Source organism: Gallinula chloropus (genome assembly GCF_964237585.1).
Source record: "Gallinula chloropus genome assembly, chromosome: 26".
NCBI classification, from domain to species: domain Eukaryota; kingdom Metazoa; phylum Chordata; class Aves; order Gruiformes; family Rallidae; genus Gallinula; species Gallinula chloropus.
Window position 1 is genome coordinate 672,050 of NC_140111.1, and position 27,671 is coordinate 699,720.

General features: G+C 49.6%; 2 protein-coding genes across 2 annotated transcripts; one reads left to right on the forward strand and one right to left on the reverse strand.

Moving 5' to 3' along the window:
- Window positions 1-1,266: 1,266 nt before the first annotated feature.
- DDX42 (DEAD-box helicase 42) lies at window positions 1,267-18,596 on the forward strand (the record flags this gene model as incomplete). Its single annotated transcript, XM_084275645.1, has 17 exons — window positions 1,267-1,487; window positions 2,990-3,140; window positions 3,727-3,788; window positions 4,815-4,851; window positions 6,322-6,471; window positions 6,714-6,818; window positions 7,371-7,490; window positions 8,402-8,578; window positions 9,082-9,210; window positions 9,704-9,803; window positions 10,484-10,531; window positions 11,071-11,168; window positions 12,446-12,722; window positions 13,369-13,595; window positions 14,890-15,000; window positions 15,716-15,817; window positions 16,453-18,596. 17 exons carry the CDS (start codon window positions 1,267-1,269, stop codon window positions 17,155-17,157), a joined length of 2,820 nt encoding a protein of 939 aa, XP_084131771.1. The 3' UTR covers window positions 17,158-18,596.
- A 2,201-nt stretch (window positions 18,597-20,797) lies between these two features.
- Window positions 20,798-26,101, reverse strand: LOC311201044 (parathyroid hormone/parathyroid hormone-related peptide receptor-like; the record flags this gene model as incomplete). Its single annotated transcript, XM_084275350.1, has 13 exons — window positions 20,798-21,154; window positions 21,387-21,428; window positions 21,552-21,693; window positions 21,991-22,085; window positions 22,365-22,431; window positions 22,987-23,047; window positions 23,234-23,387; window positions 23,813-23,999; window positions 24,330-24,424; window positions 24,613-24,737; window positions 24,857-24,967; window positions 25,282-25,387; window positions 26,021-26,101. The coding sequence occupies 13 exons, from the start codon at window positions 26,099-26,101 to the stop codon at window positions 20,798-20,800; spliced, it is 1,623 nt and encodes a 540-aa protein (XP_084131476.1).
- Window positions 26,102-27,671: the final 1,570 nt, after the last annotated feature.

A 27,671-nucleotide genomic window follows, 5' to 3' on the forward strand; every position in this document is an offset into this window, starting at 1 on the left:
CGTGACCGAGGCAGAGGCTGGTTACTTTCTGGGGTGGGGGGAGGAGGGGAACTGCATCAAAGCAAAATCCTTAAAATCAAACGCTGGACCCTAAAAGACCCGCTGGGCTGTCAGCAGCAGAAGTGCAGAGTTCCACTTTTCATCCCTTTGTTGCACATTCTGTTCTGTTTCCTGCCCTGCTCCTGGAGGTGTGAAGGCTGTGAGCGTGTCAGTGCAAGCGGGACAAGGTGACACTGGAGTCAGCACACAGAGATGAACAGTTTTCCCCAGGGTCTCTTAGCGAGCTCTGGTCTAAACCTGAGATCTGTTGAACAAGTTCCCAGCTGGTCAGTGTTCTGCACAGGCAGCAGCAGTATTTACTCTCAGATTAACCTGAAGGTGCTTCTCGTGCTGGTGAATTGTGATCTCCTTGGTGGATTCTCACTGACCATGAGGATTTGTTTAGTAAGACTTTACTAAGCCTTTGGGCCATCTGATTATAATGCAGGGGAAAGCAGCAGGTGTCATTCTGGCTTTGGCTGCCTTAAAGGTATGACTGACTGACCATGCAGATGGAGTAATGGGGTTGCTTTGAATGGGAAGTGTAAATCTTGGTATATTGCTTCAGTTTTCCCTTCATCTGGCTTAGAAAACCGAGTTATAGACAGGTGTGTTGTGTGGAATATGGGGAGTGTGGTCTGAAAAATGTAGTGTGGAGAACATAGATATATATATATATATATGGGTAAAGATGTGTTCTCAGGAAGAGGGCAGAAATGTGCCTGCTCTCACAGAGCGGTGTGCTGCATGCTGCTTTGGGCCTGCTTTTCTAGCAATGCCTGGATTGCAATACTCTGGTCCTTAAAAAGCCACAGAGCACTCAAGGATGGGCCTGTGTGCACGTGCAGAATGTGTACTGAGTTGGCTCTTCATCTCCTGTTCCTCCTGATGTTCGAAGCTTTGAGTTCGTCTGAGGTTGTAAAACAGACAAGACAGGCAGCATCTTAAAGGTGCTCACGTCGTCACTGACAGGTGTGATCAGTGTCAGAAGACAGCCTGTGGTTTCTTCTTTTTGGAATCGTGGATACATTGAAACAGGAAAAACAAAAAGGGTAACAAAGCCCAGATCAAACTCTGGTCTGTCTGTTTCCACCGGTCTCAGTCTCTCTAACATGACTGAAGTGATCCACTGACAAGAAAAGTCGTGACAATTATATATACACACACCTAAAGCAGAAAGGACATTGATTGATCTTTCCTTATTTTAACAGGTATATTGAGGACATCATGAATTGGAATAAAGGTGGACCTGGCACTAAGAGAGGCTTTGGCTTCGGTGGATTTGCCATAACACCTGGAAAGAAAGAGGAGCCTAAGCTCTCTCAACAGTCTCACAGTGCTTTTGGAACAGCCGGTTCTTCTGCTGCATTTGCAAAATCAGGACCTCCCCAGCTGCCTTCCTTCTACAAAATCGGGTCAAAGCGTGCCAACTTTGATGAGGAGAATGCGTAAGTGCAGTTATTCCTCGTGTCCATCTGGCTCTAGGTGCTGGTGTTTCAAAGTTTCCAGGGTCAGGGGAAACACCTGTGACGTTTGTGAGGTTTAGTTGCTCAGAAAAGCCTGCTCAGGGATCAGTGGCTGCCTTGGCACTGCCGTAGGGTGTAACAGAACACTGGTAGTTTACAGCAGTACTGAGCTGTGTTCAGGAGCTCCCATCCCTGCTCTGCAGCAGACTTTGAGTGCCACCCTGGGCCATGTATTTAGCCTTTTTCTGGGGGTCAGCCCAGCATCTATAAAATGAGAATAATAATAATAAAACATCCTTACCTTGATGCTTAAAAGAGCTACTAGGGCAGCCCTGGAGAGCTGCTGTCCTCAGACCTAATTTATTACACTACACTACAACTACAAGGAACAGTGAAACCTGAGTTGGGGGCGTGACCAGATCTTAAAACAAACACAACCAGATCTTAAAGCATTTTGCCCCCACCACTCCCTTCTTAGCAGACTTTAGTCATGATTCCACTCCCTTCTTCCCCCTGTTCACAGTACAGGGGGGCAGGGGCTGGGAGCTGGGGGCTTCGGTCAGTCCCTTGCAAGTTGGTTCCCTTCTCAGCTGGGGGGTGTGGGGTGGGTTGGGGGGCATTCATTCCACACCCTCCCCCTGCTGCACTGTAGGGTCTCACCCACAGGAGATCGTCCTCCATGAACTTCTCCAACGTGAATCTTTTCCCCAGGGCTTTATCTCTTTATCACAGTGTCTCTCAGTCCCAGTCCTCCATGGGGTTATACACCTCCCCCCAGCAAACCTGTTCTGATGCAAAACTCTCACTCATCTCTGTGTCTCTGATTCTCCTCATGGCTGCAGGTGCTGTCAGGGGCTTGTTCCAACCTGCTCCCCTCAGCCTGGAGCCCCTCCATGGGCTGCAGGTGGGGTCTGGGCCTTTCCCATGGGTTTCTCCCAGGCTGCAGGGGCATCTTTCTCTCCGGCACCTGGGGCACCTCCTCTCCCGCCCTGTCCTGGCCTTGGTGTCTGCTCAGCTTGTTACATCTTCTCACTCCTTCTCCAGTGGCAAAATGCAGCTGCTGCCGGTTGTTTTCTCCTCTGTGTGATTCTCAGAAGTGCTCGACTGTCTCTCGGGCCACGACTTTGGCCTTGAATTGCTCGTTGTTTATAGTTTGGGCTGGCAGAAAACTCTAATTGCTGCTTAAAGAAACTGTCTCAGCAGCACAGCCTCACAAAGCTGCAACATAACTGCAGGAAGGGAGGTGAGAAAAGCATTCTCTGCTCACTAGTCTGGGGGAGCCTCTCAGGAAGATGAGTTTTGTAGTGTCTGTTTGCTCTGCCACTACTTCCAGCTTACAGTGTGAATTGATCTCAGCATCTCTCCCTGTGTACATACTGACTTCTCTTGGGCACCTCTGGGTGGGAAACCTGGCTCAGAACCCTTGAAAGGCAGCGTGGTGCTGTAGGCAGTGTGCTGACTGGGCCGTTGTTCGTTCCTTTCAGGTACTTTGAGGATGAAGAGGAAGACTCCAGCAACGTGGAGCTGCCATACATTCCTGCAGAGAATTCCCCCACTCGCCAGCAGTTTCATTCCAAGTCAGCGGACTCTGACAGCGACGATGATCCCCTGGAGGCGTTCATGGCTGAAGTGGAGGCAAGACCCAGCTCCTGGCGTATTTATTCCTTTGTGTGGTCAGACTTCTCTCCAGTCAGGAGCAGCAGATGGCACCCGTGGCTCTGGCTGCTGGGTTCAGAATGTCACTTAGCTTTTGGGTTTTGTGGCAGGTGCTGTGTTCATTAAAACTCAGAGCTGGATTAGATGGGGGAGAGGAGGATATGATTTACAGTAGCTTAATGATAGAACTGTTCTGAGCATGTCAAGGCAATGCAGCAGAGAACATTGTCTGAATATGGAAGTAGGGCTTTGTGCATCTTTCACTACCTGAATTGCAATGATCAGTATTTATCATGAGCTGTTCCTGAGCTGCAGTTCTGTTCTTAGCTGGCTTCTGTCAGGGTGTTTTCAGCAGGAATGCAGAGAATGTATTTTATCAACAACATTGCCACGAAGTTACAGTATACAGATTTCAAAGGAGAATTATAGTAGGATATGGGACAAGAGAGCTTGATCCAAAAAGTGTTGTGTCTGTGGCATGATGGTCAAGTTATGGGAGAACATTTTTCCCATCCGTGTTTTATCATCTCAGTTTTCTTAACACCATAATTTTGTGACCTGTCAGGATCAAGCTGCTCGAGACATGAAGAGACTTGAAGACAAAGACAAAGAAAAAAAGAATGTTAAGTAAGTTCTCTTTTATAATTCACATGCCTGACTGTGTCTTATATTGTGTTGAGAATTCCAGTGCCATTTCTTGATGATGATTGTTCTGTAGACAATATAATATCCCTAGTAAACACCATTAACCAGCGCCTGATATCCCCCATGGGTAAAGTTCTGTGCAGTGCAGATTGAATAATAGGAGGGAAGAATCCATGGCAGGATCCTACAGTAAAATGTAACAGCACTGAGAGTTCTCTCACTTGAGAAGCCTTTCTAGGACACAGGAATGGGGGCAGCACGTTGTACTGCTGCCACCTTCCAGATCAGCCTGAACAGTTTTTCCTCGTTCCCCATCCCTGTGGTGATGGGGGTGGTTGGTTTACGAGTGCGTTTACGTGAGCAAAGTAACTCAGCGCTGCTGCACCTGTAGTACTGGGGAGCCTTTCAAACTGTAACTGTTCTAAGACCTTTCCTGGAAAGCTGATATGTTAGGTAGCACATAACAATTGGGATACTACATTTGGAGTTTAAAAACACCATTTGCATTTTTGCAGCTTATCTTTCTGGTTTGGGCAAGGAAAATAATGACACTGTTGATTCTTGATATAAATGTCAGGTGCTTTGGTAGGAGTGTGTTGCATAGGGTTGATCAGGTTATACATGGTCCTGAAACAGAACACTGGATCCAAATCGCCACCTGGGGAAGTTCTGAACTGGATTTGCACTTCCTGGCTCATATTCCTCTTCACTTATGGGACTTGTGTAGCATTGAGAGCTTAGACCAGGATGATCTTTGCTGTGGCTTCTGCTGGGAAGACAGAGTCCTAATCTTTCAGTCTTTAATAGAAGTGAACAGAAGTCTTTGCAGGGTTGTTGTTACAGATGCCACCAAATCTGGAAACTCCATGGGTTTGGGTTATGAATGTTGCTGAGTTGTTAGTGTTGTGTCTTCCACGAAACATGGAGCTCAGCACTAACCACGTGGCTGGAGCTGAGTATGTGGAACACTTGCAGGGAAGTTTTTTTTTTCTCCGCTTGTTTTTCCAGGGGTATTCGAGATGACATTGAAGAGGAAGATGACCAAGTGAGTTCCTATGCAGTCTTTCTACTTTCTTTTTTTGTTTTGTTTTTTCTTTGTTTGGGTTGTATTTTTTTTTAACCTTCCCTCCCCCAATGTATAACTAGTAGGTACAAACAAAACTCCAGTATCATGTGCAGTGTCCGGATGATTCAGCAGGAGGCTGTAGTGGTTACCCTGCTGCCTCTACCCTTCTAGGTGCTTCACTAAACAAAAGAAGAATATTATGAGAAATTTTCATTCTTTTTTACTCCGTTTAAGATGGTTTGTTATATGGTCAATTTGAATTTTAACTTCCTGTGCAGGTTTTTGGGTATTTGAGGGTCTCACCAAAATTGAAATTAGCGGAATCAGCTGACGTGGAGCACCACTGAGAGGCTCTTAAACTGTGGAGGCTGCTTGCAGTGAAATTTCCTGTCTGTTAAGGGCAAGAATCGGGGTTTTTTGCTCTTTATTTTCAGAAGGGCTCCAGCTCTGCTTGAGGATTATAAGCATCACTGTAATAGAAACAAGAAACAAAGAGAAATGTCTTCGTTTCAAAATGCATCTTACTGCTAAGTTGTCATGAATAGCTGTTGTGTTACTCCAGCAGAGCAGGGCAGGGAAGGGTTGCCTGGCCTTGGGCCTTTGCTTCCAGTTTGGTGAGCGTAGCAGTGTGACAGTTTGAGCAAAGGTGACTTAACAGCTGCTGTTCAAGTCATTGTCTGCCTGTCTGTGTGACTGAGTGATAACTGGCCTTCCAGATGGAAAGGCCAGATGAGTATATATATTCCTTCTTAATTGAACTGTGCCTTAAGAATCTGATCTCAAATACTCGGTTGAAAGTCAAGTGAGACTGGAGTTTTCTCCAGGAAAACATCTTAGTGTGCCAGTGAGCTTCTGCAGGACACCTACATACTTGTGAGCTGCAAGGGTGGCACGTTGCAGTGGTGACAGTGACTTCTGACTTGGGCTTGTCTTGAAGAACTCTTCTGAAACAGTTTCTTTCCTGTTTGCCATTGACTCTCTTGATGAAAAATAGATGTGTGTCAATTGCTTGGAGTCCAGTGAGGGGAACTACCTTTGGCATGGTGTGTTCAGACACGTAAATGTCATGTGCTTAGTAAGATTGTGCTCTTTGGTTAAAAACCTGCAGCGTTTGTACTTTGTGATTCATAGATGCTTCTTTTGTTAAAATACAACAAGTCTTGGTAGGAGGAGTTGTTCAGCAGACATGTAAGAGAAGTTTGAGTTTAAAAAGCATTTTGTGGTCTATCTGACGTTATAGTTGTCGTCTTCATTTGTCTTTACTGTCCCCCTCCTGGACAGAACTGTTGGGATTTATCAAAAGAACCAGTTCTAGTCAACTCTTTTGGTTATTTTCCTCAATGGTGGGTGTGAAAGCAAACAGCCACCTAGCATGTATGTAATTTAAACAGGTGTAGTGGTGGTTTTGCATCCTATTGTATGTGATTTTACTGATCTGTTTTGCTGCAGGAAGCTTACTTTCGCTACATGGCTGAAAACCCCACTGCTGGAGTGGTCCAAGAGGAGGAAGAGGATAACCTGGAGTATGATAGTGATGGGAATCCAATAGCACCATCCAAAAAAATCATTGATCCTCTCCCACCTATTGACCACTCAGAGGTAAGAAATGTGTTCCATTCTGTTGTCTCTGAAACATTCTATAAAGCAAGAAGTAAAATGCAGTGTGTCAGTGTTATCAAGCAGTGTTTCAGGAGCCTTACTAAAGACCTTCAGATGACTTCATATTAAACCAACAGTCTTGCAATTAAGAACTCCTTCTGAAAAGGATCCCTTCCCTCCCAAATTAAATGTACAGAGAGAAGATCTTGAGTGCTGGACTAACTGAGTAATTGCCCTTGCAGATCGAATATCCACCGTTTGAGAAAAATTTCTATGATGAGCACGAGGAGATCACCAGTCTCACCCCACAGCAAGTGGTGGAGTTACGTCACAAGCTCAATCTCCGGGTAGGTTGGTCACAAAACTGTCCTCCTAGGATCTTCTTTCTCTTTTTTCTGGACTACCCAGGTAGTTTTAGTGAAGATTTTCGCAGGAAACTCCAGCTTTTGAATTACCAAGCCTCTTGGTACCTTCACTGGCTTTGATTTAAGGGAGCTTGGTTTTCCATTTTCAAAATGGGCACCAGAGATGGTCAGTGGCGTTGTTGCACTTGGACTAAAGAACTAGGAATAGAAACTGTAAGTGTGTATAAGCAAGAATGAATTCTTAGCTGTTTGTCATACATTGGTGTGGTGCCTTTCTGTGAAAGGAATTATTTGGGGAAGAAGGAGACCAATTATACAAGGAGGTAAGTACAGAGTTTAGTAGCTATGTTAATTGACATATTATCTGGATCTTTGTACCTGAAAGTCTTACTTATACAACACATCTGGATAATTAATATCTGTGCAACACATAAAAAGCTGGTTTCCAAGGCAGAGAAGCACTTCATTTCTTTACAAATTGCTCTTCGTTTTTCTCTTACTGTTCATGAAGAAATACCTGTTTCTGTTTCAAAGGTCTCTGGTGCAGCTCCTCCAAGGCCTGGCAGCAGTTTTGCTCATTTTGGATTTGATGAGCAACTTATGCATCAAATTAGGAAATCTGAGTATACCCAGCCCACTCCTATACAGTGTCAGGTGAGTGCTCGTACTTCTCCATCACCTAAACAGAGCTAATAGAACGCATCCGAAGGTCCCTGGTCCATGTGAGCCTGCTCACAGTTCTAGTTTCCTACATATTGCTGTTCCAAAGAATAAGAATTTGTATTTTTCTAGGAAAATAGCTTTGATTGGGTTTTATTTCGAAATTTGCCCACTTTTTGTTAAACAATCCCTGTCACTGTGTCCATATTCTTTTCTTCATTTGTCTCTTGGTGAAGACTGGAGAACGTGCAGGTGGCATCTCTTGCTTAAAAGTCTTTCATACATTTCTAAAATTTCATTTTAATTATATTAAAAATAACCATAAAAATAACCATAGCAGCCAAGAGCCATACACTGACAACCCAGTTTCTTTAACAGCTTGTATTTTAGTCTTGTAACTAGAAGAGCTGTGTCAGTGGTGCTTTTTTTCTGGTGGCTAGAGCAAATGCCTTATGAGCTGGACCATTTGACTGGCCATTAAGACCTTAGTCCGTGCTGTTTGTGAACACCTGTGGTCAAGAGGCTCTTACAGCAACAGTAGGGCTGAACTGAGGCCTTCAGCACTCTGAGTGGTTACAGAAAGAATAAACAGAATTTGGTTTAGCATTCTTACAGCTGAGCAAGATGCGTTTGTGAACATGTAAATATATCCTTGGGGTGCTCTGCTGCTCCCAAACATTGATTTCATGTTTACAACAAAATTGTAACATGATAATTGCTTCCAGCCCTTAAAACAAAGTAATTCAGACCTGAGCTTGGCAATAAGACTGTGTAAGCATCAACATACATTGTTGTGAGTCCTCTCTAGTGAGCTTTTCTCCTGTTACCTGGGGTTTTATGTAATAACTAGGACAAGAATATGCTATGATAGCTGTAATATCAATTTAGAATCTTTTCATTTTTAGGGTGTTCCAGTTGCACTAAGTGGCAGAGATATGATTGGGATAGCTAAGACTGGAAGTGGAAAAACAGCAGCCTTCATCTGGCCGATGTTAATTCACATCATGGATCAAAAAGAGCTTGAACCAGGGGATGGCCCCATTGCAGTGATCGTATGCCCGACCAGGGAGCTTTGCCAGCAGGTAGGTTTGTAGTAAGCATGTACATGCCACACTGTCCTCCTAGAAGGCAGCCAAATTCTGGGCAGAAATTATCTGAGAACCTCAGTAAAGTATTTGAAAAAAACCTATTCTGTTCATTAGTAGCATGCTTCCAGTGGAAGCTCACGATTCCTTGCACCTCTTTTCATTGAAGGATCATGACAAATCTGAAACTGCTAATTTTTCTACAGTGCTCCCCTATCATTCCTGACTTTTAAGAATACTGTGGATGCATTGCCACAAATGATATATACAAAAGGAGCCCACAGGTTAAATTATGTTTGGGAAACCTATTCAGGCATCCAATTAAATTACTGGGAATTATCCACAAGCATTGAATAATTAGCCCTGGGGATTTCTGAATAGCTTCATTAAGTTGCTCTCTGAAAAGTGGATTTCAGAGCTGGACTCTATGTCCAAGGCAGATGTATTTTTCTCAGATCTGTTGAATGGGAACTGTGATGTGCTTTGTTTAAAAATCTCAGATCCATTCTGAATGTAAACGCTTTGGGAAGGCGTATAACCTGCGCTCTGTAGCTGTGTATGGAGGAGGAAGCATGTGGGAGCAAGCCAAGGCCCTCCAGGAAGGGGCAGAGATAGTTGTCTGCACTCCAGTAAGTACCTGTATGCACACCATTCAGGTTTTTTTGTTGCTTAACTGAAGCTGATTTTAAACACCATCAGTGATGCAGAATTTGTCCTCTGATCACTGGAATCTGGGTTCTTCACAGGTTATCAGGTGTTGAGAGAAAATATGCTGGGATTATTCTTCTCCCAAAAGAAATTGGAAGACATTAGGTGTGATGTCCAATAGAAGACAGAGTAGCAAGCAAGATGTGCTTGAATCATTGTCAGTTGTGCAGAATACCAGCTTCTGGTTGCTGAGCCTTAGATTCATGAAGAAAATTCCCAGAATGCCGTGAACTTCAGTGTCATCTTACTGAATCAGTGTGGAGCCCATGGCAGTGATACTGAAGGGTTGAAACACTGGATCAGAATGGGTGTTGATGCTAAACCAGTGATTTTAAGTCATAGAATCATCACAAAATCCTAGAATGCCTATATCTTAAAATACACTTTAAAAACATCTGTTTGTTTTTTTAATAGGGTCGTTTAATTGATCATGTGAAAAAGAAAGCTACAAACCTTCAAAGAGTCACTTACCTTGTGTTTGATGAAGCTGACAGAATGTTTGACATGGGTTTTGGTATGTAATCAACAAAGACCACTGGTTTGGAAAGCAGTGGTGTCTAGTTCCCTGTTTATAACTCCTGTAGCATCATATACTTGAAAATACATTAAGGAAATATTTCATAGACAGAAATGTATTTCAGGGTCTAGAATCTGTTGCTGTAAAAAGATTGTCAAAGTCCTGTTGATGTTGGAGCCCAAAACCCATCATTTTTATCTCAAGAGTTGCTGAATAACTTTGGGGCAAGTCCCTTCTGTGCTTTGGTTCTGTGTGTACAAACTAGTGGTGGTGAAAGAACTCTCTGCATTACTGAGAGAGGTTTGGCCATTCAGATCTGCATGGTTTTGAATCCATGCTCAAGCATCATGGGATGTAGCAAAGGTTTGACAGTACTATAATACCACAAGCAAGAGGGAGACATTGGAAGTTGTACAGGGTGTGCACAGACTCAGCTGAGATCTCTTCTTGGGGACCTCTTTGCTGAAGGAGCTTCCAAAAGTTTCCTTATACAGCAAAGGAGCTTCCCCTGTGCAGCAAAGAGCACCTGGAAGTGACAGTCTAAGGTTTAATACTGAGTGAGAGACACTCCTTCCTTCTGTGATTACTTGTGAAATAAAGCAAAGAAGTTGCATTTTGTAATTGTACTAAATAAGGAGTGCACAGTGTTGATCAGCATGTTCTCCTCTCCCTTCCAGAATATCAGGTCAGATCAATTGCAAGCCACGTGCGTCCTGACAGGCAGAGTAAGTATATGCGTGTTTCAGACTGCACTGCAGGTGGTTGAAGGAGGCTGTTTGGTGGGTACCAGTTAGAATCTGAAAGGGAGATTGGATTTCCTGTTCTTGATGCAGCCAAGCCATGAGATTTCTATGAGAGTCCACTGGTGTCAGTTCTCTGTGTGGGCTGTTGGGAGGGAGTGCTTGTGAGTGTGGTTAAAGACCCATACTTGTTCATCAGCCTGTAATCCCTTCGCAGGCTTCACTCAGGGAAAAGATGATTAGCTGAATTAATTTTAGTATGCTTTGAGATCCTGTGTTCTGAGCTGCCATGAGGGAGTGTTCATGGGGGTTCCACTTATGATCCACATTTTATTTCAGATGCCACAAAACGCGTTTCCACTTTGAGGTATTAACAGTATGGTTGGTAGTTGTCATTAGAACCCCTAAAACAGACTCCACATCACTGACGTGCAGTACAGTTGTCCAGGTTGTCATTCACAAGGTCTCTGCAGTGTTGAAGAAACTCTCTTTCCCAGGAAGTTCAAATGCTGTTTTGCTTCCAGCCCTCTTGTTCAGCGCAACGTTCCGGAAGAAGATCGAGAAACTGGCTCGGGATATTCTGATCGACCCAATTCGAGTCGTGCAGGGAGACATTGGAGAGGTAATTCCACGTCACTTCTGAGGCAGCTGCAGAAATGAGCTACTTTCTATAAGCTGCAGTAGTGGTTGTTTAAATTTCAGAGTAAATACTTTGTGCTTAACAATAAATAATAGGGTTTTGAGTTTTAATGTTATTGAGCTTTGTAGTGATGGGAGGGTTTATCAAGGAGTGAAACAACATTAAAGCAGTGATTGATTTTTAATTCGTTTTTTAATTAGTCTGGATCAATGAGTATACTCTTTGGGTTTGTCTCAAAACTATAAATAAATCACAGCTTTAGCAAGGAAGGATTTGAAACTTGGGCTGTAATGTCTTTCAGCTGTTTGATGTGGGAATGTCGATTCTATACTTGACAGTTGCAGCTGAACTATTTGCAGACGAGGGATTTGGTGATAAGATGATGAAGTGGGCAGATGTTTACTTGCTGTGAAGAAACTTTGTTTATAGCTTATGAAAACTGTTGAGGAATTTTACAAGATGCCTTCAGAACAGTTGTCTTTTAACCAGCTCTCTGTATTTCTCTATTATTTTTTTTAATCAGGAATGTGAGGTATCCCTTTATAACAAAGACATTAACAGCTACCTGAAGCTTCTTTCTGGGAAAACATTTTTCCTAAACATTGCTTAAGAAAAGAAGCACCTTTCCTGGGTGAATCACAGGGCTACTGCTCTGTGATCTAAATCACTACTCTGAGAGCATCATCCTTGAAATCACTGCTAGCTAAATGCATACAAATCAGTTTTTTCAGACCCTTGCAGGTAGTGCTGTGTGCTCCACTGCTCCTGTATTACTTGCAATGTGCAGAGTATGGGGAGTTCGTACCTCCCCCTGGCTCTGAGGACACATCACAGCTCACGGGTACTTTCTCTGATTGCCATACGAATAACTCTTACCAATGAGCATCCTCTGTGTCTCACCCTGCTCTTGGACAGTCTCTTTTAGATGTTGCATGTGTTGCAAGAGCATCCCAATTACGAGTATCCATCCTGATGGAGTTTAGCACCCTACTGATCTAAAGTCAAAGGCTACGCTTTGCCTCTCAGGTTTATCAGAGTAACTCATTCAACCTCTGCCTTTTCTGCTCTGTGAGGATAGTGATCAGCAGTTCGAAAAGGTGGAGAGAGCTGAAACCTCTTCCAAAGGAGAATTTTGGTCCCCTGCTCCCCACGTTTTATTCTCACACCTGGTTCAAATGCCTCGCGTTATTCTGCCATCTGTGTGTGTTTGCCACGCTGTCCGTTCTGTCCTGCAGTTCTTGTCTTATTTCTCCCCTTAGGCAAATGAAGATGTTACTCAAATTGTGGAGATTTTCCCCTCTGGCCCTAGCAAGTGGAACTGGCTGACCCGGCGCCTCGTGGAGTTCACATCTTCTGGGAGTGTTCTCCTGTTTGTCACCAAGAAGGCGAATGCAGAAGAGCTGGCCAATAACCTTAAGCAGGAGGATCATAACCTAGGGCTGCTTCACGGTGACATGGACCAGAGTGAGAGGAATAAAGTCATTTCAGAGTTTAAGAAAAAGGGCATCCCGATACTGGTAGCTACTGATGTGGCAGGTATGTGATGTCCTAAGAAACAGCAGCTCATACAAGTTGTGGGTATCCACAGAAAAGCTAACGTGTCTCAGCAGAAGGCAGCAAGGTTGGCATCTGCCTGCTGAGCATAGAGTCCCAGCTGTTTGTTCAGAAGTACAGTCTTAGCAAGAGGTTCTATTTTAAAGTCTTTTAATGATGTTTAAATCACAGTCTGAAGGGTACTTTGTAATACACAGAAAGAAAATCAGCTGCTTCTTAAGGAAGTAGTTGCTATTTGTTAATAAGCTGATGCATTATGCATGCTTAAACAAAGAGGGAATGGACACACTTGAAGGCTTCTCTAGAAGAGCTTTTTTACCCAGATGTTCAGCTGAACAAAGAGTGAATTTCAGTGTCCTTTAAAGCCCTTTCTCTTCCTTGGAATGACAGTCATTTAAAGGGATCTCTTCTATCTCTAATCCTGTAAACTTGGGGATTGGTGTAATTTTTACTGCTCTTAGTTACTTCCACACTTAAGAAGGATGCTTAGCCTAGGAAGGATGTCTGAACTGGGGGCTGTTCCTGTGGAAAGTCCTTTTCTGTGCTGGAGCAGAATGAAGTGATGTGAAAGGGGCTGCTCTGAGGTTTATTTGTCCTAATCACACTTAGCACTGTGTCGTTCTTGCAGCCCGTGGGTTGGATATCCCTTCTATTAAGACTGTGATCAATTACGATGTGGCTCGGGACATAGACACACACACCCATCGGATTGGTCGTACTGGCAGAGCGGGCGAGAAGGGAGTTGCCTACACCCTGCTGACTCCCAAAGACAGTAACTTTGCTGGTGATCTTGTCAGAAATCTGGAAGGTGCCAATCAACATGTTTCCAAAGAGCTGTTGGATCTAGCAATGCAGGTACAAACAAGCACAACTCGTTGAGTAGAGGAAGGTTCCTTTTACAATCAGCACAAAATCAGGAGCTCAGGGAATTGTTCCTGGCTCCATTATGTGTTTGCAATGACCTTTTGGCAACCTGTACTGTTTTTTAAATAGGCATTTTGTTGGGTTTTCTGGCCTTTGAAAGCATCCAAGATACATGAAGGTTTTGAAACACAGTATATAATCTATTTTGGGATCAGGAACTGCCTAGGAAATCAGGAGCTGGAGTCTGGCTGATGTCAGCAGAGCACTCCAGTATCATTACGATCAGATTTTCAATAAGCATTCATGGCAGGCACCTGGGAAATGCAGCTTAGTTGAAAGGTAAACTAGGAAATAATTACAGGGACAATCACTTTGTGAACGGTTGTTGCGTGAGCGTTATCCCTGCTTGGCAGTGCTGTCTGGCAGGCTTGCTGTATGTAGGCATGATGGATAGCTGAAGAAACTGTACTTGTGCCTCTGCACTCATCAACTCTCTTAAGTTCTTGTCTTTTCCTGCCTGTGTAGCTGGAAGAGAGCAAAGGTGTTTTGGTAATCCCCAAGTTCAGAGATAATTAGCATGCTTGTGGCTTGATTGCCAAGCAGCTTGGACACTAGCTGCTACAGGTAAATCCTTTTTCTGAGGTACAGATGTAGTGTTTCAGAAGGGATGGAATTTGTGAGGCAGAGCTCCACAGGCTGCCTTTTGAGAGGATAGAGGTTGAATGGCTTAGATCACAGGCTTCTTCAGGTTTGAAGGAACTAGAGGGCATGAAAAGAGGTATGACCAACCATTATTTAAAAATCTGGTAACAGGAGGTCTGGTCGGACTGCCCTTTCCTGGCCACTGCTTGTTGCAGGATGTTTTGCTGACAGAACCTCATTTCTCCTCGTTTAGCAAAGGGCTAAATCAATAAAAGCCACATGTGAGCAAGTTCAGAGCTCCCAAGTGAGTGCTGTTAGAGATTGCATTTATTCCTGGATTTATTAGAATGTAAACTCACAGAACTTTAACATGGATGAAAGTTCAGGACAAAATACTATGTTTTCATAAAAACCATTGGTAATAAAAAGCTTCAGACCCACGTGACAGACCTTTCTGCAGCTTAGTTTCACCTGTCACCTGTCCCATCCCATCCCCTTGGCAGCTGTGTTGCTGAGTAGGAAATGCCATATTTATATTTTTCTTTTGAAGTGCTCAAAATCCTACTTTTTCTGAGCTCATTACATGTGTTTATGAAGCTGCTTATTCCCTGTGTTGAGAAGCATCTGTCTTCCTTCTGCCCAGAATCCATGGTTCCGGAAATCCCGTTTCAAAGGAGGGAAAGGCAAGAAGCTGAACATCGGCGGTGGGGGCTTAGGGTACCGCGAGCGTCCCGGGCTGGGGTCGGAAAATTCTGTAAGTAGAGATGCTGAAGAAGCTGATTTACAGATTCCTGGAAGTTTATGCTTAGAATTGACTTCAGTTTTTAAAAAATCTTCTCAGCACTGGAGTATAGCTTCTGCTTTCAAAGCTTATTTCAGAGTTAATATCAGAAATACCTCCAACTGAACTGTCCTGTGCTGTTACCCTCTTGTCAAGAGCTGCCTTCGTTAGGAGAGAGTGATCCAGAGTGTTTGGAGATTCTTCCCAAAATCGATTGTCAATGCAAAATCAATGTTGTTAAATTCTATGAAAAGTCATTTCCAGGGTGATTCTCAGCAGCAAAAAAATCTTGGCACATTGGGAACACCTCCTAAGGTACATCCACGTTAGGAAAATAGCTGATGGGGACAGAGTTCAACTGTAAACGTGTCGAACACACAGCGTGCTCGGCACCTTTCCAAAAGTCACAGCTCTGGCTTGGCTGTGGCCTCTGGGAATTGTGCTTGTGCTGTGTGGAGCTGGAGATGCTGTTACACTGTTGACTCAAGCCGCTGAGCTTAACGCTGCTTTATTTTCCTGTTGTCCTCAAGGTCACAGGGCAAAGTGTTCTGCTGCTCTGTGCTCTCCAGAGTTTGTCACCCTCCACAGATGTATTTCCTGAGTGCTGGGTCAAGATAAAATCACTGAACGGTTGAGTTGAAAGTGTGTTGGATAAATCTCTCCAGTTGCCCTTTGTCTTTTTGCGTAGGACCGTGGAAACAATAACAGTGTGATGAGTAACTATGAGGCCTACAAGCCATCCACTGGGGCGATGGGAGACAGACTGACAGCCATGAAAGCAGCTTTTCAGGTTGGTTCAATTGTGTGTGCTCCAAGCTCTAGCTCAAGAGGAAAGAAATAACAAGGGAAAAAACTACTGCTGATGAGTCAAACAATTCTATTTTCTCCCCTGAAAATGCAGAACCCCTCTTGGCTTGAGAGAACTTGAGTTTGGTGGTTGTCTCAGCCACTCAGACACACACTCAGCATTCTTCTACCTCCGAAGTGGCAGAATTAGTGTGCAGGCTGGACTGAATGTGTTCAAGCCAAGTTAATCTGCCAAACTTACTTTGTTTTCTGCTGCCTCTCTGCTCTCTTTCCCTCCTGAATTCTGCTCCGAGGCTTGATCCTATTCAGGTCACCTAGCAGCAACAGTGTAATTGCAATCAAAAGAAATGGGGAAGGGAGTCTTTTCAGTGTCAAAATTAACCCCACCACAGAGGAGTTCCCGTGTTTCTGTGGTCTAGCAGCAGATGTCTGTTACTCATGCTGTGCTGGTAAGTGCAGCAGGGATGTGGTCACTCCAAGCCTGAACTCTTTTTTTCCTAGGGCTTCCCAGAATTTGACAGGCTTGTGTGTGGGTGATGACTGTGTGTTTTGTGCTGCGGTGGAGAGTCAAACGTGCTCTTTTTATTTGTTTTTTCCCCTTTCTGTCTCTTTCCACAGTCCCAGTATAAGAGCCACTTTGTTGCTGCAAGCTTAAATAATCAAAAGACTGGTAGCTCTGCTGCTGGTGCGAGTGGCTGGACCAGTGCTGGGAGCCTGAACTCGGTACCGACCGGGTCAGCACAGCAAAACGCTGCCAATCCTGACAGCCCCATCGCCGCAGCAGCCAAGGGTGTCCCGGGTTTCACCAGCACAGGGAATCTGAGCAGCGTCCCCACCTTCCCAAGCGCCGGAGTACACGGCTTCAACAGCACACACGCCAGCACCAACAGCCGAGAAGGCGGCGGCAGCACCAGTGGTGTTGCCGCTGGTGGTAGCGGTGGCGGCGGCGGCGGCGGGGGTGTTACCAGAGAACGATACAGTGACAACCGGAACAGTCGCCACAGCGAGATGCCGCGCCGTGGAGAGGGCGGCGGGCGCTACAACGACGTCCAGCGCCACGGGGAAGGAGGCGGCCGCCACAGTGACACTTACCGCCACGGAGAGGGCCGGCACGGCGACAACCACCGCCACGGCGAGAGCCGGCACTTCGCTGATGGGGGCGGTGGCAGTCGCAACCCCAGTGACAGCAGGAACAGCAGCGACGGCAGGAGCGAGAGCAGGAACGGTGAGAGCAGAAAGGACGCCAACAGCCGAGACAACAAGACAGATGGGTTTGCTGTCCCAGAGCCCCCAAAACGTAAGAAGAGTCGGTGGGACAGTTAAAAGCTGCTGTTTCGCAGCCTGGAGTCTCTGCAGGTCGTGGTGTCTTTTTCCAGAGGATTTCTTGGGGGTTTTGGTTACTGTGGAGCAGCTGTGGGAGGAGAAGGAAACCACACGAACTCCCTGTGCAAGTCTGGGCCGGTACAGCCGCGGACAGATTCGCCCTAACGATGTGTACACACGATGCTTAGTCAAAGAGAAATCATTTGGATAAAGCTCCCTGGGTTCTGCTTTTAAACATTCAGTGCTCAAGTGACTCTCTGCTCAATTTAAACAGATCTTGACAAGAAAGAAACTGTTTCACGTCCTTGGAACGTTAAGAAACTGTTGTCCATAGAAGTATAAAGTAGTCTTTTCTTAACCAGCGTTGACATTTAAAACACCAGTCCATCTAGAGATGCTCAGGACCCACCTGTTAAATATTCATCTTTCAGCAGTTTGTTCAGAATGGTGAGTTCTTCCACAATCTCACTTCGTTTTTTTGGCATATTCTCTGATCCCCAAATAATTTGCCCCCCAGGTTCCCCCTTCCAGCTCTCCCCATCATCTAAGAATGGATCGGTTTGTGTTGCTGAAGGTGGGATGAAGCAAGTTGAATTTTCTTTTTCTTTTCTTTTTCTTTTTTCTTGTTTATGAAGCTGTTAAGGCATCCTGCTCCAGCCCACAAATTCCCATGTAGTGTAGGACGGACTCCCTGGCTTGTCTGTGGCCAGTACATCCATCCCTATCCCACTGCTCACGTTGGTTGTTTTTGCTTTTAAAGATCCTCTTCTTTCCATATCACCTTCCTCTGGCGGAAGCCTGCATAGCAAACACGTCTCTGCTGTGCCTATGCACCCTCTGTTTCTGAGAGGGCTGAGTGCTTGTTTCAAATCTAAACACAAAAAAGGGACAAAAATGTAGATAGGCTGGTGCCCCCCCTCATGAGGCGTATCTAAATGAAGAGGCTCCCTTCAGAAATTCAGGGACCTGCTGCTCAGAAGCCCTTAGAGAGAACCTGAAAAACGATAGCTGGAGTGGAACAGCTCAGCCATCACCCCACATTGGACACGTAGTTAAAACTCTACAATCTTGCTTGACCCTTTTTAACTGGTCGTGTGTGTTACCTGGGTTTAACCTGTTCCTTTGCGCCATAAAGGAAGAACTCTTTTGTTGACACATGTCAGCACCCACCTCTGTCTTGTTTCTACTGAAAGAGTACCAGAAACTGTCAGGTTTTTGTGACGTGATGTTTTCTTTATCAGCTGTGCATTTACTTTCTGCTTGCTCTAGTAAATGTTTTATTACTGGGACACAAATACCCAGCGTGTGCTTTTTATTGTCCACGTCTTCGTTTGGCATTTGGATGGAGATCTGACTGGATGGGGATGGGACTGTGTCCCTTGCTTTCCCCAGGACTTGTGGATTGTTGTTGATAAAACATTTCTGGTGGTTTTCCTCAAAGTCTTTTCACTCCAAACTGCTTTGCAAACCAAACTTTAGCTTCAAAGCCTCCTGGGGAATAGATTTTTGTGCATCTTACAAGTGAGGAGGATACGGCGTGGGGCGTGTTGTTCATCCCAGCCTTTCAAGGAAGCAGTCTTGTGCTCTGACTTGCCTGTGTACTGGTTTCTGGTTTGTTTATTTGGGACCCCTCACTCTGTTGGGATTTTGTTTATACCTTCCACTTGAAATAACTAATCATGGTCCAGGCAGAAACCTCACTGAGCTGGTCTGAGCTCTGCAGATTTAGCATGAAGACAAGAGTTTTCCAGGGCAGGTGTGGATGGGGGTTGGGACCAACTGTTGAATTCCCCTTCCCTTATCACACTTTAGGTTTATCACTCTGAACAGTTAAAGGTTTGAATTTCAAAACAAATAAAATAGCTCTGTATTCTGAAGCTGCCACCTGCTCCTTCCCTTCCTGCACCTCCGCTGGCTGCTGCTGGGATCTGGTCTTGTACGTGGCTTGTGCTGGGGTTTCTCCCTTTCCAACATCTCTCTGCTGTTGGACAGGATTATCGAAATTCCTCACCCTTCTCTCAGCTACCAGGAGCCTCCTGAGACTTGAGTGAGTAAATACTGATCACTGACAGGGGGTATGAGTGTCAGTTCACATGCCTGTGTTAGGTCTGGGAGAGGGTGGGTGTCTTCTCCGCAGAACAAGTAGCAGTGTGAGCCCCGTGCTTCTGTAGAGACCAGAGCACACCTCACAGCTCAGGAAACCAATGGCAGGAAGCTCAGGTTTGTTTGTACAGCCTCACCCTGGAATTCTGCTCCTGCCCCTGTGCTGTGCAGCAGCCACCCCCCTCTGCCGCTCGTCCCCTGGAGCGGGGCAGTCGCTGCCACACGCAGCCGCGCTGAGAGCCCTCGTACGGCGCTTGCATGGGAGGTGGTGGGGACGTTCCTGGCTCCACACCGACTTCTGGACCTCTACAGAATGAATCCTGGAGCCTTTCCCTTCCCCAGACTCTCTAATCCTTGTGACTCCCTCTGTACCTTGGCCTTTCACTGGGAGATCAGGGAATGCACAGAATGAGATGGGTATTTCCTATCACTGTCTCTGTGGTGAAATTCCTGCCTTGAGGGACCATATCTCAGTGGAGCAGGTAGGGAAAAACCTCCATGCTGTTGGATTGTAACTGGCACCTGTACCCCAGCTCCCAGCTACGGCGTAACTCTTCCCCCTGTGCTCTGAGCTGTTTGGGCAGGACACTGCCAACTCAGGAGTGTTTTTTCCCATGGGGTGATGAGCTTTCCTGGGCAGCACACGTGTGGCAGAGTGTGTGGGGGAAGTCAGGGCTGCCCTGTCCCCGACAGTGAGCGCTGGGAGCGGACATGTGGGTCTTCCAGCCCTTCCCATTGCTGCCACCCTCCAGCACCCCATCGCTCTGAGTAACACTGATGAGTCCCTGTGGAGCTGGAGGACAGAACCAAGCTGTACAGACTCTTTATTCACCTTTTAGCCTGCAGAAAAACACTCCAGGGCCAAGGCTGCTGCATGCAGAGGGCTGTGAGTTTACAGAGAGCCGTGCTGTGACGCCCGGGACACCCGGGCGATTCACTGCACCCCTCCCAGGCTGTAAAGCTTGGCTTCCCTCCCGGAGCCCATCGGATCCCAGTTGGTGCTCCCAGTTTGTGGCTGAGTGCTGGGCCTCGCAGCACCTGCGAGCTGCACAAGGATGGGAGTTCAGGCAGGGTGTGCTGCAGAACAGTGTGCTGGGTGCTAGGTGGGTGCTCTTTGCTCTGCCTGCCCCAGGCTGTACAGTGCAGGAGTTGGTGTGAAAAGGGGCGTCAGGCTTCAGGACTGCAGGCTCCTGAATCAGCATTAACACACACTGGAGCTGCAGTCACCTTCCAGGCTGTCCAGGTAAGACTGAGCCCGGGGGATGGTTCCTGGTGATGAGTGAAGGCTTTGCATGCACAGGCATCGCTCACGTAACCACTGGCATGTGGAAGGAAAGGAGGTTTGGAGCTGGCGGCTCCTTGGCAGGCTGGGAAGGTAGAAGCAGTGGGAGCACGTGGTCCCTGGGTGTGAGGGACAGGGAGCTGTGCTGTCCTGGCTGCTGTCCCCTTCCCTGGCTCTGTGCACCCATGAAAGGAGCCCAGAGTGTGTATCAGCGTCTTCCCAGGCACAGCTGGATGTCCAGAGAGACTGTTCACTTCACAGCGCTGTCTCCAGCTCTTTGTTTAGGGTGGGGTGACGCTGGTTCAGGTCTGTTACACCTGCTGTGTTGTCCCCAGAGGCTCTGAGGCTCATCTCCTGGGTCCCCCAGGGCAGCCCGTGATCCGAGGCGAAGGAGCTGGGCACGTGGCCGGGCAGGCTGGCGCGGGCAGGGAGCCCCCGCTGCTGCGTGCCCCCTGCCCCCCGCCCCGCCAGGCTGACGCTGAAGCTCGCGGTGGCGTGGGACGCCAGCCCCCCGTAGCAGCAGCTCCCGGCCGCGCCGCTGGCACGTGCCCTCTGCTTGAAGTCCAGCGCCAGGCTTCTCCGAAAATGGGCTTTCTTAATCTCTGCCTGCACCTGAGGGAGGGTTGAAGGGGCTGCCTGTGCCCAGAGCCAGCAGAACAGGCTTCCCTTCCCCATGGGCCGCACCCCTAGTTAGGGGGCTTCCCCCCACCTCTTTCCAAACCCTACTGAGAGGGATGGATACAAGTTTTGCTTCTGGCTATCCCAGCTTGGGGGCTGTGGGTTAACTTCCCGGACCCTAAAGGGGCTGGAGCAGGGAGCTCAGCTGCTCCTGCTTCTAACTTACCTCCCCGTTGCAGAAGCAGTAGATAAAAGCCACGAAGAAACCCTGCCAACAGAGACCCAGGTGGAGTTTGAGTCCTGAGCCAGGACGCTGTGTGTGTGCCTCCCCCTCCTCAAACCAGCATCACGCTGAGCTTGGCGTGGGGCCGGTAGCCCCGTGTTCCTGTACCTGGGAGGAGTTAAAGAGCATCTCATAATGCATCTGGATCTGCCACAGGACCCCAGAGACGTCGGTGTAGGGAATGGCCATGAACACCACGTAATGGACTCCGAAAAGAGGCATCAGCACCAGCGTGGACTTCAGCAGCTTCCTGAGAGGAGAAATGCCGTGAGCCAGGACATGCCAGCCAGCCTGCAGCCCCTTGCAGGCCTTGGTAAGCATCCTAGCCAGGAGAGCAGCTGCTTTAGCTGGTTTGTGTGTAGTTGTTTCACGCTGTCCAGCTCCTGAGCCCATTGTTTGAGTCCAGTGGAGCTGCCAGAAGCTCTGGCTGCCACCGTGCCGTTCCCGTGCCTCTGCTCTCTGCCCAAGGAGAAGCCATCTCAGCAAAACAGGCAGAGGATGAGCCAGGCCAGGGCCAGGACGTGGTTTTGCTGCTGCAAGGACTTGCCTGTACTGCTGCCGGGGGTCCAGCTTCCCCGTGTTCGTCTCCCACAGCTTGGAGGCCAGGACCCGGACGATGTTGAGGAAGAGGAAGAAGTTGACCTGCCGAAGAGCCCCGCTGTGGTTTTGTTGCCTGCAGTGACCTGGGCCTGCCCGAGCAGCCCCCAGGGTGAGGACAGCCAGCTCTGGGCGAGCCACAGGCAGGGATGTGGGGGTCAGAGCTGGGGGCACCAGTGTCCCTGGACCCCTCTGCATTATGCGGGCCCTCCCTGGGTGCCAGGGTGGCTGGGGACACATGAGGGGCTGTGAGCAAACAGCTTGGGGTCTCTTCAATCCCTTTTCCCCACAATGGACTGGGAGATTCAGCCCCGGGATTCTTACCACGATGGCAGCCAGGATGGGAACCTGATAAATCCACTTCATGTTCCCTGCGCTGAGATCCCAGCACCTCAAGAGACCAGAAAGAAACACCTTGGCAAACCTGCACTCACCAGTAAGGAAAACTGCCAGCTCGTGGCTCCCAGTCCCCCCAGACAGCATCACCATCCTCCCACCCTTCTCTCCCAGGTGAGGAGTTCGTGGAGCCTGTGCCTTCACCCAATGTGTAGGAGCACCCTCACCACCCTGGTGTTGCAAATGGCTTTTAATTAGCATCAACCTTCTTGGGGGCTCCTTGGCCGCCTCCAAGGTTGTATGTTCTGCCCCTTTCTCACCTCGAGATGTTCACCTGTAGCCTGTGCCCTTAAGCTGTTACCTTTGTGCTGTTCATTGACCAGTTTATGGTGTAACCCTGCACCCGGCTTCCTCCCAAAAGCAGAACAAACCCACTGTTGCCTACTGATGGTTTTAGGAACAACCCTTGTGTGTGTGTTGGGGCCTCTTGTTCTTCTCAGAAAACTTTTGCTTTCAGAAGTTCTGGAGCCCCCTGGTATTTTTTCCACTACCAACCGGCCTTTTCCCCCAAAGGGCTGTCAGAGGAGGTAGGCAAGGTAGAGATACGTACTGTGTATCTGCCAGGGAGGCCCTGACGCTGGCCCAGACAGACACAAACACAGCGGGGACACCTGGAAGGGCAGGAACCAGAGTGAGGAGTGTGGATGAAGCATCACATTGGCAGACAAAATCAGTTCTGGCAGCTTGTCTGCATCCCATGCGCTTCTCCAGACACTCAGTGCTGCTCAGCCATGGCTGAAGCCCCAGCTCCCAGCTGGTCTCAGTGGCCACAGTGTTGGGTGGAGCTCTGTGCTTACCCCAGCCGATGATGATGAGGACCCACAGGTAGCTCTTGTTGGAGAGGAAGGCCATGAAGATCAAGCTGTGCAGATAGAGACCTTCCACCAGGATCCAGTAGTGGTTGGTGGCCAGAAAATAGAGGAAGAGAGTCACCACCACCTTGCAGCCAACCTGCGGAGGCACAGGCAGAGAGGCGCCTGTGTCAGGCTGTCCTCTGACACCAAAACCTGGTGGCTTTTGCTCTCTAGCCAGCCTGGGCTGTGGCCACGTGTGGCTCCTCTTGGAGGGAGTTCCCTCTCCCCTGGGATACTCCAGCATCGGATGCAGAGCAGGCTCGCTAGGGATTCCCCACAGGAGAGGGGAGCTCACACAGCCTGCGAGACCCATGGCCTATGTGGCTCTGATCTCTGTTGCAGGACCAGGATGGGGCCCAGCTGGGCAGAGCTGTTGGTGGCCATTCATCCCTGCAAGCTGCCCAGCTGCATCACCCCTGAGCAGCGAGCCCTGATCTGGGGGATCCCGAGTGCATCCCCTGGCACCAGGGCCCCTCAATCCCCTTTCCCCGATCCTGCCCCCGGTCTCAGCGTGCCACTTGCCAGGTGGCTCCGTTGTCCCGGCGAGGGGCCCATTTCTGCCTTGAAGTTGTCCTCCTGCATCTTCTCTGCCTCACCGGCCAGCGTGCCCGAGTAGAGCACCATGTCCTTCACGAAGATGCTCACGGCCCGGCAGATGAAGGAGGTGAAGAGGTGGACGTGGATGTAGTTGCGTGTGCAGTGCAGGCGCCTGCGAAGGGGTGCGACATGAGCCCAGCCCCAGCTGCCCGACAAGCTCATCACACGTGGGCCCAGGCAATGCAGGGCACCCAGAGCAGGTGAGCCCCAAGGTGTCAGCCCCCCGTGGGCACAGAAGCCAGATCTGGGGGTAAGACTAGGGTGGAGTGGGTGGGAGCTGGTCAGACTAGGGGTGTGTTGGGGCTCTGGGGAAGGGTTTAATGTTTGTGCTGGGGTTTGGAGCTGGTTCCTGTTCCTCAGGAGGCTGCTCCCCCTCAGGGGGGTTGTTTGGGGAGGGGATGGTTCTCCCCCACACCGGGATGGGGTTCAGCCCCCCCCTTACTTGAAGTACGAGAGGATGCAGACGGCGACGATGAGGGAGGCCAGGGAGATGGAGTAGCCAATGGTGTACATCAGGTGCAGGCGATCAAACACCTCCTGCAAGACAAGGGCTGGATCCACCACATCTCTGCAGCCCAGCCCTCCCCCCAGCCCCTGGGAGAGCATGGGAGGAGCAGGGCTTGTTGGGGAGTGCCCCTGCTCCTGGCAGCTCCCCTGGCCTTGGCTGCACCTTTCCTGGTCCCATCCCAACCCCTTTTTCCAGCACCCCCCATGAGTGGTGTCACCTTCTCGCGGCTCCGGCTCTCGGAGGAGAAGAGCAGAGCACATTCCGTGTAATTGGCCCAGGTCTTGTTGATGCTGAGAGCTACAGCCCAGGTCCCGTAAGCGCTGCAGTATCTGTAGGCATGACCTGGGAACGGTGACAGTGCTGCGATGGCAACAGGACCCACAGGGAGCCCACACACGTCCCTGCTCCAGGAGGACCATCACCAAGGTGAGGTCACTCCCTGCCCCAGGGCAAGCACTTACCTTGATGGTTGAAGTCATAGATGTAGTCGGGGCAGGGCACAGACACCTCCTGGCTGGGGGAGCCCTTTGGCCAGCAGATAATCCCGTCCCACTCCGGAAGGCAGCTGGTGTCTGGACAAGGAGCAAAGACACCGTCATCTCACAACCCCCAGGGCCACAGTCACCCCGTCCAGCAGAGCCGGGGGAACCGAGGGGCGGCTGGGGAGGGGGACACATCCCATCACATGCCACCTCCTCCTGGAGGGCTGAGGCTAATCAGGGTGATGATTTAATTCACCCCTAATTGCACCCAGAGCAGCAGAAAGCACAACAGCTCCCTGCCCTGGGAGCTGCACCTCTCCCCAGCCTGGCCCCGCTCCCGTCGGAGGGGAAACTCCCCACAGCGTAGCCAGTGTGCTGCCCCGTGTGCTGGGGAGGGACGGTACCTCTGATCTTCTCCAGTTGGGCTTTGATGTCTCTCTGGCATCTCTCCTTGGCTTCCACCAGGAGATAGATCTGCTCTTCTTTTGTGAGAACATCATCGGGGTCAACCTGCCACAACAGAAGCCGAGGGATGACCCTGCAGCCTCCTGTCCCAGGCTTCTGGGATGTTCAGTTTGGCGCTGGGATGGGGAAACGGCTTTGGCAGTGGAGAGAAGCTGGGATGCAGGGGCTTTGTCTTGACCCCTGGACCACTCACAGGTGAGTGAGGCCAAATCCTGCCCCAGAGCCCTGAGCCAGAATTCCCATTCACGCTCTTCCCAAAAGTGTCCATCTGGGTGGGTGGGCAGAGAGGGGCTGGCGAGGGGTGTAGGGCAGGAGTGGGGGTCCCGGCTTTGGGAGAGGCGCTGGGTCTGCCCTCCCCGTACCCCCCCCCCAGCCTCCCCTGCGCTGACTGTAAATCGCCCGACTCTTCCCGTTCCCCCGAGGCCTCCGAGGGCGCAGCCCCTGCCCTGGCTGCAGCCAGAGCTGGAACAGCCATCACGCTGCGGTGGCTCTGCGGCCGCTGGAAAGCTTTTAGCGGGGTGAGAGTCCCTCCCCTCCGGCTCCCGGCCAGCAGCTCTGCGGAGCAGGATGCGCAGCTTGGGGGGAGCACGCAGCCCCCACCCAGAGCAAGCTGCAGAATGAACAGTATTTAAAGCCAAGAGAGGGACCAGAGGAGCCCCCGGGGCTGCGCAGACTTACCAGAGCCCACACAGGGCTCAGGAGGCAGCAGCAGAGCAGAGCCGCCGTGATGCCTCCCGCAGGGATGGGCGATGCCTCCATGGTCCCCCCGCGCCGCTCGGACGGGCACCTCAGGAATGGTGACCTGGAGAAAGCAAAAGCCTTCAGCTGGGCCCCCAGCCGCTGGGGTCGGGCTGGCGCGTTGGGCAGGACAGAGCATCTTCCACCAGCACCTGCGGTCCCCGGCGAGGCGCGGTGGTGGCAGGGCCACAGCCCCGGCCCTGGGTGCTCAGGGCTGGGGGGAGCACCCCAAGGTGAGTCCCCTGTCCCGGCTGTGCTATGGGGAGCTGCTCCCAGGCTTCCCAGGCAGGGGTGCTTCTCCCCCCACCATGCTTGCTGCTCTTCCGTCTCCGCGCTTCGCCTGCTTTAAGCGGCTCCTGGAGCCTGTGCAAACAATTCCCGTCTGGATGGGGATGGCAGAGGTTTATTGGCTTAGCCCTAGGTGCTAAAATCCTCCTTGTTCAAGGCAGATTCCTCTTCTCTTTTCAGAAGCTCCTCTCACTGCTTGGTGGTTCATTTTTCAGCTGTCAACGCATCGTCCTGCTGCCCCAGTGCTGCTCAGTCCCTCCAGCCCCAAACTGGTCCCAAGGAGCTGAAGGACAGTGGGGAAAATCCCAGAGACCTGGCTGGAGGTAGGGAGGCAGCGGGTGCGTCACCCTGGGGGATGCTCCTGGAGATGGGATGTCTCTCAGGCAGATGCCAGTTTAACCCTTTTCCTTCTCCTGGAGGTGGGGTGTGTTTTGGGGAGACGTGCTGGGATCCATCCTGCACCCCGTCACCTCTGCGCCCCTGTTTTGGGAAAGGGCCTCGCTGCACGGCTGCGTTTAGTCCTCTGAGGAGGGCGGCTGATGGCTAAAGCAGCACCCTGGGCAGGACAGACAGACAGTCCTGGCACCAGGGGCTGGGCACAGCCAAAACAGTAAGGCAGATGGGACAGAGCTGGTCCCACCACAGCTGACACTGTCCCCATCCACCCCTTGTCACCCACATCCCCTGAGGGAGACCCCAGGACTGTCCCCTGCCTTTGGGAAGAGGCAGATGCCCAGTTTGCTCCCACCACCCCACCAGCTTGAGCACCCCCCCAAGCAGCTTGAGCATCCCCCTGGGGCAACAGGGGCACAAAGCTGGGAGTCCTTGTTCCCAGCACCATGGGATGGGATGAAATTGAAAAGCCCAGAGCTGAACCCTGGGAGCAGCAGGCTCCTGGCCCGTGTAATCCCCGGCTGGGCACAGCTACTTTTGCTTCCACAGGGCAAAATCCTGTGCAGGGCAGAGCCCCCGCAGCCTCCTGCGGGGTTTTCCTAGCAGGGCATTGAGCCAGGTCCCAGCCAGGAGCCCCGGATGCTGCTGGAGAAAGGTCAGACTTTTGCCCAGTTCCTGCTGGATCAGCAAAGCAAATCCAAATGTCAGCGCTCCGGGGGTGCTGCTGCTCTCCCCACCCACCCCCCCGATTAAACCAGCCAGAAACACCAGCCTCTCGCTGCTCTCCCCGCAATCGGCTGCAAACCAAGGAGGGATTAGGAGCATCTTTGGCAGCTGCCCATCTCCCCAGCCCAATTTAGCCACCACCATGGCGTGGGTGCTGACACCAGCTCCTTGCCCTGCTCTGGGG